Raw genomic sequence first — 17,177 nt, 5'->3', positions numbered from 1 at the left:
ACCCAGGTCAGCCTCCACCAAAATCACATTTCCTATAAGAAAAATGTTCTTACCTTGCTTGTTCTTCGAACAATACACTGCCAGGACTTCTACTTCAATAACAAATGTAGGTTTGGTCCCAAATAATCCATCGTTATTTTTTTATTTTTTTATTTTATTTCACCTTTATTTAACCAGGTAGGCAAGTTGAGAACAAGTTCTCATTTACAATTGCGACCTGGCCAAGATAAAGCAAAGCAGTTCGACAACATACAAAAACACAGAGTTACACATGGAGTAAAACAACATACAATCAATGATGCAGTAGAAAAAAAATAAGACTATAGACAATGTGAGCAAATGATGAGAGATAATGGAGGTAAAGGCAAAAAAATGCCATGGTGGCAAAGTAAATAAAGTATGGCAAGAAAAACACTGGAATGGTAGATTTGTAGTTTGAAGAAAGTTAAAAGTTAAAATATAAATAATATGGTGCAAAGGAGCAAAATAAATAAAATAAATAAATACAGTAGGGGAAAAGGTAGTAGTTTGGGCTCAATTAAAGATGGGCTGTGTACAGGTGCAGAGATCTGTGAGCTGCTCTGACAGCTGGTGCTTAAAGCTAGTGAGGGAGATAAGTGTTTCCAGTTTTAGAGATTTTTGTAGTTCGTTCCAGTCATTGGCAGCTGAGAACTGGAAGGAGAGACGACCAAAGGAGGAGTTGGCTTTAGGGGTGACCAGAGAGATATACCTGCTGGAGCGCGTGCTACAGGTGGGTGCTGCTATGGTGACCAGTGAGCGGAGATAAGGGGGGACTTTACCTAGCAGGGTCTTGTAGATGACCTTGAGCCAATGTGTTTGGCGACGATTATGAAGTGAAGGCCAGCCAATGAGAGCATACAGGTCGCAGTGGTGGGTTGTATATGGGGCTTTGGTGACAAAATGGATGGCACTGTGATAGACTGCATCCAGCTTGTTGAGTAGGGTATTGGAGGCTATTTTGTAAATGACATCGCCGAAGTCGAGGATTGGTAGGATGGTCAGTTTTACGAGGCTATGTTTGGCAGCATGAGTGAAGGATGCTTTGTTGCGAAATAGGAAGCCAATTCTAGATTTCACTTTGGATTGGAGATGATTGATGTGAGTCTGGAAGGAGAGTTTACAGTCTAACCAGACACCTAGGTATTTGTAGTTGTCCACAAATTCTAAGTTAGAACCGTCCAGAGAAGTTATGCTGGATGGGCGGGCAGGTGCAGGCAGCGATCGGTTGAAGAGCATGCATTTAGTTTTACTTGTGTTTAGGAGCAGTTGGAGACCACGGAAGGAGAGTTGAATGGCATTGAAGCTCGTCTGGAGGGTTGTTAACACAGTGTCCAAAGAAGGGCCAGAAGTATACAGAATGGTGTCGTCTGCGTAGAGGTGGATCAGAGATTCACCAGCAGCAAGAGCGACATCATTTATGTATACAGAGAAAAGAGTTGGCCCAAGAATTGAACCCTGTGGTACCCCCATAGAGACTGCCAGAGGTCCAGACAGTAGGCCCTCCGATTTGACACACTGAACTCTGTCAGAGAAGTAGTTGGTGAACCAGGCGACGCAATCGTTTGAGAAACAAAGGCTACTAAGTCTGCCGATGAGGATGTGGTGATTAACAGAGTCAAAAGCTTTGGCCAGGTCAATGAATACGGCAGCACAGTAATGTTTCTTATCGATGGCGGTTACGATGTCGTTTAGGACCTTGAGCGTGGCTGAGGTGCACCCATGACCAGCTCTGAAACCAGATTGCATAGCGGAGAGGGTGCGGTGGGATTCAAAATAGTCGGTAATCTGTTTGTTGACTTGGCTTTCGAAGACCTTAGAAAGGCAGGGTAGGATGGATATAGGTCTGTAGCAATTTGGGTCAAGAGTGTCACCTCCTTTGAAGAGGGGGATGACAGCAGCTGCTTTCCAATCTATGGGAATCTCAGACGACACGAAAGAGAGGTTGAACAGGCTAGTAATAGGGGTTGCAATAATTTCGGCAGATAATTTTAGAAAGAAAGGGTCCAGATTGTCAAGCCCAGCTGATTTGTAGGGGTCCAGATTTTGCAGCTCTTTCAGAACATCAGCTGAATGGATTTGGGAGAAGGAGAAATGGGGGAGGCTTGGGCGAGTAGCTGTGGGGGGTGCAGTGCTGTTGAATGCAGTAGGGGTAGTTAGGTGGAAAGCATGGCCAGCCGTAGAAAAATGCTTATTGAAATTCTCAATTATAGTGGGCTTATCGGTGGTGACAGAGTTTCCTATCCTCAGTGCAGTGGGCAGTTGGGAGGAGGTGTTCTTATTCTCCATGGACTTTACAATGTCCCAGAACTTTTTAGAGTTGGAGTTGCACGAAGCAAATTTCTGTTTGAAAAAGCTAGCCTTGGCGTTTCTAACTGCCTGTGTGTATTGGTTTCTAACTTCCCTAAAAAGTTGCATATCGCGGGGGCAGTTCGATGCTAATGCAGAACGCCACAGGATATTTTTGTGTTGGTTAAGGGCAGTCAGATCTGGGGAGAACCAAGGGCTATATCTGTTCCTGGTTCTAAATTTCTTGAAAGGGGCATGCTTATTTAAGATGGAGAGGAAGGCATTTAAAAAAAATAACCAGGCATCCTCTACTGACGGGATGAGGTCAATATCCTTCCAGGATACCAGGGCCAGGTCGATTAGAAAGGCTTGCTCGCTGAAATGTTTCAGGGAGCGTTTGACAGTGATGAGTGGAGGTCGTTTGACCGCTGACCCATTACGGGTGCAGGCAATGAGGCAGTGATCGCTGAGATCTTGGTTGAAAACAGCAGAGGTGTAATTAGAGGGCACATTGGTTAGGATGATATCTATGAGGGTGCCAGTGTTTGCGGCTTTGGGGTTGTACCTGGTGGGTTCATTAATAATTTGTGTGAGATTGAGGGCATCAAGCTTGGATTGTAGAATGGCTGGGGTGTTAAGCATGTCCCAGTTTAGGTCGCCTAGTAGCACGAGCTCTGAAGATAGATGGGGGGCAATCAGTTCACATATGGTGTCCAGAGCACAGCTAGGGGCCGAGGGGGGTCTATAGCAGGCGGCAACGGTGAGAGACTTGTTTTTGGAGAGGTGGATTTTTAAAAGTAGAAGTTCAAATTGTTTGGGTACAGACCTGGATAGCAGGACAGAACTCTGCAAGCTATCTCTGCAGTAGATTGCAACACCGCCCCCTTTGGTCGTTCTATCTTGTCTGAAAACGTTGTAGTTAGGGATGAAGATTTCACAGTTTTTGGTGGACTTCCTAAGCCAAGATTCAGACACAGCTAGGACATCCGGGTTGGCAGAGTGTGCTAAAGCAGTGAATAAAACAAACTTAGGGAGGAGGCTTCTAATGTTAACATGCATGAAACCAAGGCTATTACGGTTACAGAAGTCATCAAAAGAGAGCGCCTGGGGAGTAGGTGTGGAGCCAGGCACTGCAGGGCCTGGATTCACCTCTACATCCCCAGCGGAGCAGAGAAGAATAAGTATGAGGGTACGGCTAAAAGCTATAAGAATTGGTCGTCTGTGACGTCCAGAATAGAGAGAAAAAGGAGCAGGTATCTGGGGGCGATAAAATAGCTTCAAGGTATAATGTACAGACAAAGGTATGGTGGGATGTGAGTACAGAGGAGGTAAACCTAGGCATTTAGTGATTATGAGAGAGATATTGTCTCTAGAAACATCATTGAAACCAGAAGATGTCATAGCATGTGTGGGTGGAGGAACTGAGAGGTTGGATAAGGTATAATGAGCAGGGCTAGAGGCTCTACAGTGAAATAAGCCAATAAACACTAACCAGAACAGCAATGGACAAGGCATATTGACATTAAGGAGAGGCATGCTTAGCCGAGTGATCAGAGGGTCCAGTGAGATTCAGACAGCTAGCCGGGCCATAGGTAGCAAGCTGGTGGAAGATGGGAGGGAGGTCTGTTTTTAGCCGCCTCGTGCGTTTCCGTCTGTGGGTTAGTGGGGTTCCGTGTGGAAGGGGGGACCTGTCCAAGTTGGCAAAATAGTTAGTTATAGTGGCCCAAGAAAAGTGTCCGACAGACCTATTCAGATCGCAGCCGAAAAGACAGCTAACGATTAGCCGGCCGCAGATGGGCGATCAGGTTACGTCGCGACGGAGGGGCCAGTTGGACAACTCCCTCGGGCAGATAACGTCGGTGATCCAGTCGTGAAGACCCAATGGGGCTCCGCATCGGCAGTAAAACGGGTCAGGATAGGTGAGTTGTAGCCCAGGAGACACTTCAGCTGGCTAGCTCAGGAATAGCCCACGAGTGGCTGACGGAACTCTTCAGCTGGCTAGCTAGCTAGCTCCGTAATAGTGTGTGTTAATTCCGAGACCGACGTTGCCAATAGTCACTCAGGTAGCAGCTAGTTAGCTGCAAGATCCAGGTGTAAATGTCCAGAGCCTGCGGTAGAAATCGAGGAAAGGAGAGAGAATAGGTCCGATATGCTCTGGTCTGAGTCGCGCTGTACAAAAACTGGCGATAGCTTTTCGAGCTAATGGATAGCTGAGGACAGCTAACCGTAGCTAGCTGAACTTCAACGTTAGCCAGTGAAAATGGCTAACCTCTGGCTAGCTTCTGTCGTGGAATTCAGATGAGGTAAATAATACTTTCTTTTTTTTTTTTAATTGATGAGGCGGGTTGCAGGAGAGTGCTTTGAGGTTGAGTATTTAGAATAAAAAAAATGTAAAAAGATAAGTGAAGAAAAAATATGTAAATATATATATATATATATACGGGACACGACAGGACGTCTGAACTGCTACGCCATCTTGGAACAAGACGCCATCACAGCGACGTGACAGCGACGTTTTGTTCGTTTTGTTCGTGAGTTCTAGACACTATCAGAATGCTTCTTCACGGTGTCGCGCATGGCGCATTGGCGTGACAAAAATGTCTAAATATTCCATTACCGTACTTCGAAGCATGTCAACCGCTGTTTAAAACCAATTTTTATGCCATTTATCTCGTAGATAAGTGATAATATTCCGACCGGGAGTATGCATTGAGCCTAAACAGCCGAATAAAATTTCTCCTCAGGAGCGACTCGTGCACGCGCCTCATTCAAAGGTCCTCTGAGCAGCCACTAACAAAAGGTGATAATGTGTTTCAGCCTGAGGCTCCCTCGTAAACCTTCAGTTATTTCCCGGGCTCTGAGAGCCTATTGGAGCCCTGGGAATTGTCACGTTACAGCTAAGATCCTTACTTTTCAATAAAAAGACGCACGACTCCTTGTCAGACAGGGTACTTCCTGCTTGAAACCTTGTCAGGTTTTTGCCTGCCATAGTTTTAGAAAATTCAGAGTGTTTTCTATCCAAACCTGAACAATAATATGCATATTCTAGCTTCTGAGTTGGTGTAGGAGGCAGTTAAAAATGGGAACATATTTTTTCCAAAATTCTCAATACTGCCCCCTATCCTCAAAAGGTTAATCAAGTACAAAGGAGGAGTGAAAACCTGCAGACACTCGGCCTTCCATGGAAGAGTTTGACACGTGCGTTAGAGGTTTAATGATGCTTATATCTAAACCAAGGTAGATCTTTTTAAGATTGTTCTGTACATAAGTTGGGGTCTCAAAAAGCTTCGATATGTGGTCATAAACCTAGCATGAAAGTGAATCCTTGTAGCTGTGTGGGCTAATATAGTCAAAATGTTTGCCAATGGCCATGGGGAATGGAAAAGGAAAGGGGATACCTAGTCTTTTGCACAAGTGAAAGCATTCAACCGAAATGTGTCTTCCGCATTCAATGGTTGAGTCAATGGCAAGTTGAGCAAATTGAAGTGTTCTTTCCAGGCGTAATGCAAGTTATTTTCGCTGGGATATGAAGTAATAACAGGGCCAATGTTAAAAGTGTTTAAAAAAATAGAAAGTGTATGTTTGGTGTTAAGACTCTGTTAAAGGATGCAAAATTATATTGCAAAATTGTTATTGTGTTGAATTGTGTTTGGGAAATAAAGATAGACATGGTAATATTTCATTCAGTAGAGAAATGTGTAGGCGACTTAACTTACCCTGTCCTGTCGCTCAACTTATCCTATATGTTTTGAAACTGTAATGTTTACATGAATTCTGATCATTTCCAGGGATGCAGTATATTTCAGGATGTTGTGTAACAGTCAAAAGTTTTGACACAGCTACTCATTCAAGGGTTTTTCTTTATTTTTACTATTTTCTACATTATAAAATAATAGTGAAGACATCAAAATGATGAAATAACATATATGGAATTAAGAAAATGTCTTAACTTACCCCACTCTCCCCTACATAGTACCAGTTTGGCATACGTGTCCATTTTAAGACAACCTAAAGCCTCAATCATGTCATTCTGATGATGATTCATTGCTCTCTGTTGACAGATATGTTTCTATCTCTGTCTTTGCTTCTCTCCAGATCCCTACCCAATCCACAACATCACCCTCCAGGGCCAGTACCATTGTAACCAGGGCCCAGGGGTCCCTCTGGGACAGCTGTGTGACTTCAAGATGGACTGCCCGCTCGGCGATGACGAAGGGAACATGTGCCGTGAGTACAGCCTATCTACTGGTGTATGTGGGGGGGGGGGTCAGCATGCCTCTGCCATGCTTCGCTAGTGCTTCTCACCCTTGACATTTTCTGCGGTTGTAATTTTTGATTCTGTAACACATTCGTTATCTCAAGGCTCAGGAATAGTTGTTCTGCCAACGTTGGGTTAGAAAGTCCCCTTGCCCTGGATAATTTGGTATATGTGTGTGGCTGGATATGTTTGTGGGCAGGGTTGTCATGCCCATTGAAATGCACAGTCCTCAGTTTTTTTCATTTGTACACTGAAAATATAGAAAATAGTGTTTCTTTAAGGCATGATTACTTGTGTGTGTGTGTGTGTGTGTGTGTGTGTGTGTGTGTGTGTGTGTGTGTGTGTGTGTGTGTGTGTGTGTGTGTGTGTGTAGTTTACCATTTATACATATATAATTGCATGTGTGTCGATACACATATCTCTGGAAATACATTTGAAGGGAATTCCGGAAAAGCATACAGAATGTTAATTTATACTAAATGACTGACCTTCCATGTACATACATATGAAGCTGACCAGAATTAATATGCCCCCACAGTGCATGATAAGCCTCCTGTGTGCCACTTATTAGCATGATCGCTGCTCCCCTGTGCTTATAGGTTGACAAACTGGGGGGGCTAGCGAGACAAGAGGCTTTTTCCCACTGTACCCGCTGGGCACAGACGTCAGTTCAATGTTTAGTTTTGATTTACATTTGGTTGGATTGTCAACTAACGTGAATTCAACGTTAAACAAAAATAAAAGAATCACCACGTCATTAAATTTAGGAAAAAAGTATCAATTTGCCTTAAGTTGATGACTTTTTTCAAATTCAATCGTCATCATATTCAATTTTCTGGTGGAAACTAAGTTGATTTAACCAGTTTTTGCCCAGTGGGGAATAGCTGTCAAGCTATCAATGCTAATTAGCCTAGAGTGCTAACCCAGGAGGTAGTGTACATTTGAATGTGCTGTGTGTTGGAGATGCCCCAGAGAGACAACCAATTCCATGAAAGGGATTCTGAGTAGAATTTGTTGAATTAAGCACCACTTAAAACATGAAATGCATGGAAATCAGTATATGTGAAAGCCAGAGGTTGCACAGCCTCATATTCACTGGAATTGATGATGCCATGGTCTTTCTACAGTGAGTGACTTGAGAGGTGTGCATAACATGATTAGGACGCTCGTTACGCATCCAACACACATCCAATATCAAATGTTCGCTCACGCTTTGTGGCAAATGCTCTGCTGTATCTTATCTGCGAATATTGCCAGTCAACCTTGTCAAATGTGGAGTAGTTATTTGTCCATGGTTACGATAACACTAGTTACATCATTGGTCTCATTTATTGGATTGACTGTATTTGACATGAGAAGTGGGTAAAACCAAAACATGAAAGAGAAAGTACCAAATTATATTACTCTACTTTTGTAAAAGCAATGGATCACCAGCCCTTTTCCTGATGATTGCAACATGATAGTAAGGACATAAAGGCTGAATGAACTGTGTTGGGAACCTAGAGCTCTCCCCTCTCTGTCTTTGTCTGTCTCTCACTCTCACTCTCTCGCTCTCAATCTGTCACATCTGAGAAGGAATTACTTACATTTTTTATTTTCTATTAAACAGTGATTCATGTGTTTTTTGTATTTCTCTCCATTTACTCTCCTCCCATGATCTTTTCTCTCACTCTTTCTCTTCTTCTTTCCTCTCTCTTTCTCTGTCACTCACTCCCTCTCTCTTTCCCATTTCTCCCTCCTTTCTAGGGAGAAATGGGAAAGAGAGAGGGAGTGAGTGCTTGCGTCCCACCCTAATCAACAGCCAGTGGAATTGCGTCGCGCTAAATGCAAAACCTCATAAATGCTATAACTTCAATTTCTCAAACATATGACTATTTTACATAGTTTTATAGATACACATCTCCTGAATCGAACCACGTTGTCCGATTTCAAAAAGGCTTTACAGCAAAAGCAAAACATTAGATTATGTCAGCAGAGTACCCAGCCAGAAATAATCACACAGCCATTTTCAAAGCAACTAGCATGCATCACAAATACTCAAAACACAGCTAAATGCAGCACTAACCTTTGACAACCTTCATCAGATGACACTCCTAGGACATCATGTTACACAATACATGCATTTTTCGTTCGATAAAGTTCATATTTATATATACAAACAGCATTTTACATCGGCGCATGACGTTCAGAAAATCTTTTCCCTCAAATGCTTCCGGTGAATTAGCGCTACAATTTACAAAATTACTATTCGAAAACATTGTTAAAATGTAATATTGTCATTCAAAGACTTATAGATTAACATGTATTGAATGCCATCGCTTTGCCAGATTTAAAAATAACTTTACTGGGAAATCACACTTTGCAATAAACGACGTGGTATGCCCAGAAAAAAAGTCTAGGCTATACATGTTGGAGCCAACTTGGAACGATCAACCATCAAAAATACTATTGTAAATAATACCTTACCTTTGATTATCTTTATCAGAAGGCACTTCTAGGAATCCCAGGTCCATAACAAATGTAGTTTTGTTCAAAAAAGTCAATAATTTATGTCCCAATAGTGTTAGCGCACTCCGAAGGCTAGTGAAAATGTACCGTGTGCGTCTGACTTGTCGTCAGGAATGAGCAAAAAATCTATATTTAAGTTCGTTCAAACATGTCAAACGTTGTATAACATAAATCTTTAGGGGCTTTTTCAACCAGGGCTTCAATAATATTCCATTGGGACGGTTGCATTGTTTTTCAAAACGTTTCGAAAAGGGAGAGTAGTCATGGGCGCCGACGTCACAATGGTAATGGCCCATCCCCTGTGACCAAGTGCCACAGCCTCTCTTTGGGTCAGTTACTACCATAGGAGATTCAAACCACTTTGTAAAGACTGGGGACATCTAGTGGAAGCCATAGGAAGTGCTAAATGATTCACAAGCCCCTGTGTGTTTCAATGGCAAATGTTTGAAGTGATATCCACACATCAGATTTCAGTTTCCTGTCAGGATTTGTCTCAGGGTTTTGACTGCCATATGAGTTCTGTTATACTCACAGACACCATTCAAACAGTTTTAGAAACTTTAGGGTGTTTTCTATCCAAATCAAACAATTATATGCATATTCTAGTTACTGGGCAGGAGTAGTAACCAGATTAACCTCTCTAGGGCAGGTGGCACCAAATCGTCCCACCTACGTAACAGCCAGTTGAATCCTGTGGCGCGATTTTCAAATACCTTAGAAATGCTATTACTTCAATTTCTCAAACATATGGCTATTTTACAGCTATTTAAAGACAAGACTCTCGTTAATCTAACCACACTGTCCGATTTCAAAAAGGCTTTACAACGAAAGCAAAACATTAGATTATGTCAGCAGAGTACCCAGCCAGAAATAATCAGACACCCATTTTTCAAGCTAGCAAATAATGTCACAAAAACCCAGAAGACAGCTAAATGCAGCACTAACCTTTGATGATCTTCATCAGATGACACACCTAGGACATTATGTTATACAATACATGCATGTTTTGTTCAATCAAGTTCATATTTATATCAAAAACCAGCTTTTTACATTAGCATGTGACGTTCAGAACTAGCATTCCCCCCTGCAAACTTCCGGGGAATTTACTAACAATTTACTAAATTACTCACGATAAACGTTCACAAAAAGCATAACAATTATTTTAAGAATTATAGATACAGAACTCCTCTATGCACTCGATATGTCCGATTTTAAAATAGCTTTTTGGTGAAAGCACATTTTGCAATATTCTAAGTACATAGCCCAGCCATCACGGGCTAGCCATTTAGACACCCAGCAAGTTTAGCCTTCACCAAAATCAGATTTACTATAACAAAAATGTTATTACCTTTCCTGTTCTTCGTCAGAATGCACTCCCAGGACTTCTACTTCAATAACAAATGTTGGTTTGGTCCCAAATAATCCATCGTTATATCCAAACAGCGGCGTTTTGTTCGTGCGTTCACGACACTATCCGAAATGGTAAATAAGGGTCACGAGCATGGCGCATTTCGTGACAAAAAAATTCTAAATATTCCATTACCGTACTTCGAAGCATGTCAACCGCTGTTTAAAATCAATTTTTATGCAATTTATCTCGTAAAAAAGCGATAATATTCCGACCGGCAATATGCGTTTAGCTAAATAGAGGAAAAAAAAGAAAGACGGGGGCGACCAGTGCACGCGCCTAATGCCCATTGTCTACTGATCGGCCACTTGACAAAGGCGATAATGTGTTTCAGCCTGGGGCTGGAATGATGACATTCAGCTTTTTCCCGGGCTCTGAGAGCCTATGGGAGCCGTGGGAAGTCTCACGTTACCGCAGAGATCCTTTGTTTTGGAAAGAGATGTCAAAGAAAGCCAATAAATGGTCAGACAGGCCACTTCCTGTAAAGGAATCTCTCAGGTTTTTGCCTGCCATATGAGTTCTGTTATACTCACAGACACCATTCAAACAGTTTTAGAAACTTTAGGGTCTTTTCTATCCATATCTAATAAGTATATGCATATTCTAGTTACTGGGTAGGAGTAGTAACCAGATTAAATCGGGTACGTTTTTTTATCTGGCCGTGTAAATACTGCCCCCTAGTCCTAACAGGTTAAATCGGGTACATTTTTTATCCAGCCGTGCAAATACTGCCCCCTATCCCCAACAGGTTAAATATGGTCATAGAGGACCAGCAGGGTCAATCCTTGTCATACAAAGAGAAAAAATGAAGAGCAAATATTGATGAAATATATTGGTGCTCATCAGCCATTGGACATAAACATTACACAACAAGTTGGAAATCGCAAATTCAACAATGTGGTTTGAATGGTTTGGATGGAATAAGTGGCTAACTGCAAGCCTTGCAAAGCAATCACGGCCTAATAATTTGGTCTATTTTCTCCTCTTAATTTTGCATACTTTTCTGACTTGGTGGTGTACATGTAGCCTATGAACTGTTTTGGAGAAGTGTAATCATGAAATATTATAAGAGCTTTCATTGTTTGCTTATATGCCCCCTTTATATATCCTACAGTTCTGACTTGGTGTACAGGGAGAACACTGTAAGAATGGCCCATGTTCGCTGTACATTTAAAAAGTGCTGAACAAATAGTTATATTGACTACGTCCGTCCTAGCATGCTCATTAATGTCTTAATCGAAATTACGGATTGCCTCTTCTCCGCTTGTCGTCCCCTTATGCCATAGTTTGTAAATCTCAATTGTCATTTGTTTAACCTCTCTGGTGTATGTGAGACGCTAGCACCCGCGGGACACACTATTCAACAGCCAGTGAAATAGCAGGGCGGCAAATTCAAAACAACAAAAATCTCATAATTCAAATTTCTCAAACATACAGCTATTATATCTAATTTTAAAGATACACTTCTCATTAATCCAACCACATTGTACGATTTCAAAAAGGCTTTACGGCGAAAGCATAACATTAGATTATGTTAGGACAGCGCTGAGACAAGAAAAACCACACAGCCATTTTCCAAGCAAGGCATCTCAAAAAACAGAAATACAGCTAAAATTAATCACTAACCTTTGACGATCTTCATCAGATGACACCCCCAGGACTCAATGTTACACATTACATGTATGTTTTGTTCGATAAAGTTCATATTTATATCCAAAAACCCCATTTTACATTGGCACGTGATGGTCAGAAAATGTTTTGCCTCCAAACCCCCGGTGAATGAGCACATCAATTTACAAAAATACTCATCATAAACGTTGATAAATTTACAACAGTTATTGAAAGAATTATAGATACACTTCTCCTTAATGCAACCACTGTGTTTGATTTCAAAATAGCTTTACGGCGAAAGCACATTGTTCAATATTCTGAGTACAGAGCTCAGCCCTCAAAGCAAGCTATACAGTTACCTGCCAAGTTCTGGAGTCAACAAAACTCAGAAATAGTATTATAAATCTTCACTTACCTTTGCTGATCTTCGTCGGAATGTACTCCCACTTCCACAATAAATGTTCATTTTGTTCGATAAACTCCATATTTATGTCCAAATACCTCCGTTTTGTTCATGCGTTCAGAACCCTATTCCAAAGGCACAATGCGCGAGCGCAAAACCATAGACGAAAAGTCAAAAAGTTCCATTACTGCTCGTAGAAACATGTCAAACGATGTTTATAATCAATCCTCAGGGTCTTTTTATCATAAATATTAGATAATATTCCAACAGGACATTAGCGTATTCATTACAGAGGAAAAAGTAAAAACAGCGCTCCTGCATGACAGCGCAGTAAAGACCTCATTGGTCTTAGGCAGTCCACTGGTTGAATGGGCTCTTATTCTCGCCCCAGTAACAGTAGAAGCATGAAAAGGTTCTAAAGACTGTTGACATCTAGTGGAAGCCTTAGGAAGTGCAAAATGAACCCTAAGTCACTGTATACTGTATAGGCAATCACTTGAAAAACTACAAACCTCAGATTTCCACACTTTCTGGTTGGATTTTTCTCAGGATTTTGCCTGCCATATGAGTTCTGTTATACTCACAGACATCATTCAAACAGTTGTAGAAACTTCAGAGTGATTTCTATCCGAATCTACTAATAATATGCATATCCACCCTTCTGAGCCTGAGTAGCAGGCAGTTTAATTTGGGCATGCCTTTCATCCAGACGTCAAAATACTGCCCCCTACCCTAGAGAAGTTAAGCAAGTCAGCCATATCAGCTATATATTTTTTTAAAGGCAGTAAATTAGCTTGAATGAACTGTTTCGCTGTCAGATAAGGCTCTGCTGATAGCCAGGTGTACCAGTGGTAAGGTGTTGGGACTGCTGTTCGGTCTTTGCTGTTAGGACAGCTTGATGTAGGCCCTAACAGTTTGTGGGCACCATTTGTCACCGTTATAGTGCAATTAATGTATTATCTAGTGTTGTGTTGTGTAGTGGCTTTGCTGGCATGCATCCCAATTCTATTTCAATTGGGATGCCCCAAGATTTACATGCTAAAATCGCCACTGGTTAACAGCATGCATCCTTGCTGAGATAACTTGGCAAATTCTATGTGAAACATGTCTAATGGTCCTACTAGAAACCTTGGACAACTACCTGCCACCTATGAAGTGGCTTTTAGGCAGTTATATACTGTATACAGTACAGACACCCCCATTCGCAGCAGGCTTGAATCACCTCCCCTTTTTCTCTTATTTTGATTTCTCAGATTTTCTTTCTCCTCCCTCTCTCCGACAACCCAGCCCAGAGGTCTAACTCAGAGGTCTAGCTACATTCATGTCTTTCAGACTTGTGAAAGCTAGTTGCTTGGATGGCTCCCCACTCTTTCTTGCTCTCTCGCTCGCTATCTCTCTCTCCTAGGTCAATTCATCTGCAGCTACAGCTCGTTTGAGGCTACTCACTCTCTTCTCCTCTCTCTACCGCTATCTCTCAATTTCAGGTCAGTTTCTCAATGGCAGCTATTGCTCCTTCGAGGACGGTGAGTGCGGATGGCAGCCAATTGCAGCCAAGGGATCCTCCTGGAGGCGTGTTCGCACCCTTCCAAAGAAGGTGTGGCCTAGCTGTCCATCATCCTCAGGTGACTCATCAGTGCTTTTTAAAGACATGTCGTCACTTAAATCTCTATATATATATACAGTTGAAGTCGAAGTTTACATACACCTTAGCCAAATACATTTAAACTCAGTTTTTCACAATTCCTGACATTTAATCCTAGTAAAAATGTGCTGTTTTAGGTCAGTTAGGATCACCACTTTATTTTAAGAATATGAAATGTCAGAAAATAGTAGAGAGAATGATTTATTTCAGCTTTTATTTCTTTCATCACATTCCCAGTGGGTCAGAAGTTTACATACACTCAATTAGCATTTGGTAGCATTGCCTTTATATTGTTTAACTTGGGTCAAACGTTTCGGGTAGCCTTCCACAAGCTTCCCACAATTAGTTGGCTGAATTTTGGCCCATTCCTCCTGACAGAGCTGGTGTAACTAAGTCAGTTCTGTAGGCCTCCTTGCTCACACACACTTTTTCAGTTCTGCTCACAAATGTTCTATAGGATTGAGGTCAGGGCTTTGTGATGGCCACTCCAATACCATGAATGTGTTGTCCTTAAGCCATTTTGCTACAACTTTGGAAGTATGCTTGGGGTCATTGTCCATTTGGAAGACCCATTTGCGACCAAGTTTTAACTTCCTGACTGATGTCTTGAGATGTTGCTTCAATATATCCACATAATTTTCCTACCTCATGAAGCTATCTATTTTGTGAAGTGCACCGGTCTGTCCTGCAGCAAAGCACCCCAACAACATGATGCTGCCACCCCCGTGCTTCACGGATGGGATGTTGTTCTTCGACTTGCAAGCCTCCTCCTTTTTCTCCAAACGTAACGATGGTCATTATGGCCGAACAGTTATTTTTTTGTTTCATCAGACCAGAGGACATTTTTCTAAAAAGTACGATCTTTGTCCCCATGTGCAGTTGCAAACCGTAGTCTGGCTTTTTTATGGCGGTTTTGGAGCAGTGGCTTCTTCCTTTCTGAGCGGTCTTTCAGGTTATGTCGATATAGGACTCGTTTTACTGTGGATATAGATTATTTTGTACCTGTTTCCTTCACATCTTCACAAGGTCCTTTGCTGTTGTTCTGGGATTGATTTGTACTTTTTGCACCAAAGTGCGTTCATCTTTAGGAGACAGAACGCGTCTCCTTCCTGAGCGGTATGACAGCTGCGTGGTCCCATGGTGTTTATACTTGCGTACTATTGTTTGTACAGATGAACGTGGTACCTTCAGGTGTATGGAAATTGCTCCCAAGGATGAACCAGACTTGTGGAGGTCTTCAAGTGTTTTTTTGAGGTCTTGGCTGCTTTCTTTTGATTTTCCCATGATGTCAAGCAAAGAGGCACTGAGTTTGAAGGTAGGCCTTTAAATACATCCACAGGTACACCTCCAATTGACTCAAATTATGTCAATTAGCATATCAGAAGTGTATGGTGTATAGTGTATGTACATTTCTGACCCACTGGAATTGTAATACAGTGAATTATAAGTTAAATAATCTGTCTGTAAACAATTGTTTGAAATAAAGTAGATGTCCTAACCGACTTGCCAAAACTATAGTTTGTTCACAAGAAATTTGTGAGTGGTTGAAAAACGAGTTTTAATGACTCCAAACTATGTGTATGTAAACTTCCGATTTCAACTGTATATATATATATATATATATAAGAACACCTGCTCTTTCCATGACATAGACTGACCAGGTGAATCCATGTGAAAGCTATGATTCCTTGTTGATCTCACTTGTTGAATCCACTTTAATCAGTGTAGATGAAGTGGTGGAGACAGGTTAAATCATGATTTTTAAACCTTGAGCCAATTGAGATATGGAATGTGTACATGTGCCATTGAAGGTGAATGGGCAAGACAAAATATTTAAGTGCTTTTGAACGGGTATGGTAGTAGGTACCAGGTACAACGGTTTGTGTCAAGGACAGCAGCTGTTGCTGGGTTTTTCCCGATCAACAGTTTCCCGTGTCTATCAAGAATAGTCCACAGTACAAAGGAACTCCAGCCAACTTGACACAACTGTAGGAAGCATTGGGGTCAACATGGGCCAGAATTACTGTGGAATGCTTTCGACACTGATGAATTGAGGCTGTTTTGAGAGCAAAGGGAGGGAGTGCAACTCAATATTAGGAAGGTGTTCCTAATGTTTGGTATACTCAGTTTATTGTCACTAAACTCAGAAAAAAAAGAAACATCCCTTTTTCAGGACCCTGTCTTTCAAAGTTAATTCAGAAATATCCAAATAACTTTGCAGATTTTCATTGTAATGGGTTTAAAAACTGTTTCTCATGCTTGTTCAATGAACCATAAACAATTTATGAAAATGCACCTGTGGCACAGTCGTTAAGACACTAACAGCTTACAGACGGTAGGCAATTAAGGTCACAGTTATGAAAACGTAGGACACTAAAGAGGCCTTTCTACTGACTCTGAAAAACACCAAAAGAAAGATCCCCAGGGTCCCTGCTCATCTGCATGAACATGCCTTAGACATGCTGCAAGGAGGCATGAGGACTGCAGATGTGGCCAGGGCAATAAATGGCAATGTCCGTACTGTGAGACGCCTAAGAAAGTGCTACAGGGAGACAGGATGGACAGGTGATCGTCCTCGCAGTGGCATTCCACGTGTAACAACACCTGCACAGGATCGGTACATCCGAACATCACACTTGCGGGACAGGTATAGGATGGCAACAACAACTGCCCGAGTTATACCAGGAAGGCATAATCCCTCCATCAGTGCTCAGACTGTCCGCAATAGGCTGAGAGAGGCTGGACTGAGGGCTTGTGGGCCTGTTGTAAGGCAGGTCCTCACCAGACATCACCGGCAACAACGTCGCCTATGGGCACAAACCCACCGTCGCTGGACCAGACAGGACTGGCAAAAATGTTTTTCACTGACGAGTCGTGGTTTTGTCTCACCGGGGGTAATGGTCGGATTCGTGTTTATCGTCAAAGGAATGAGCGTTACACTCTGGAGCGGGATCGATTTGGAGGTGGAGGGTCTGTCATGGTCTGGGGCGATGTGTCACAGCATCATCGGACTGAGCTTGTTGTCATTGAAGGCAATCTC

At 42.0% G+C, this 17,177-nt stretch overlaps 1 protein-coding gene across 1 annotated transcript in view; it reads left to right on the top strand.

Annotated features, from left to right (window-relative positions):
- Positions 1-17,177, top strand: part of LOC115202792 (ALK tyrosine kinase receptor-like) — a 217,754-nt gene that overhangs the window by 17,563 nt on the left and 183,014 nt on the right. The window contains exons 2-3 of the mRNA XM_029766822.1: positions 6,403-6,534; positions 13,980-14,117. Of these exons, the coding sequence (XP_029622682.1) occupies positions 6,403-6,534; positions 13,980-14,117 (270 nt within the window). The remainder of the gene's footprint in view (positions 1-6,402; positions 6,535-13,979; positions 14,118-17,177) is intronic.

This window comes from Salmo trutta, chromosome 12, assembly GCF_901001165.1.
Source record: "Salmo trutta chromosome 12, fSalTru1.1, whole genome shotgun sequence".
NCBI classification, from domain to species: domain Eukaryota; kingdom Metazoa; phylum Chordata; class Actinopteri; order Salmoniformes; family Salmonidae; genus Salmo; species Salmo trutta.
Note: the sequence above shows the minus strand (reverse complement) of the source record. Positions and strands in the feature narration are given on the sequence as shown.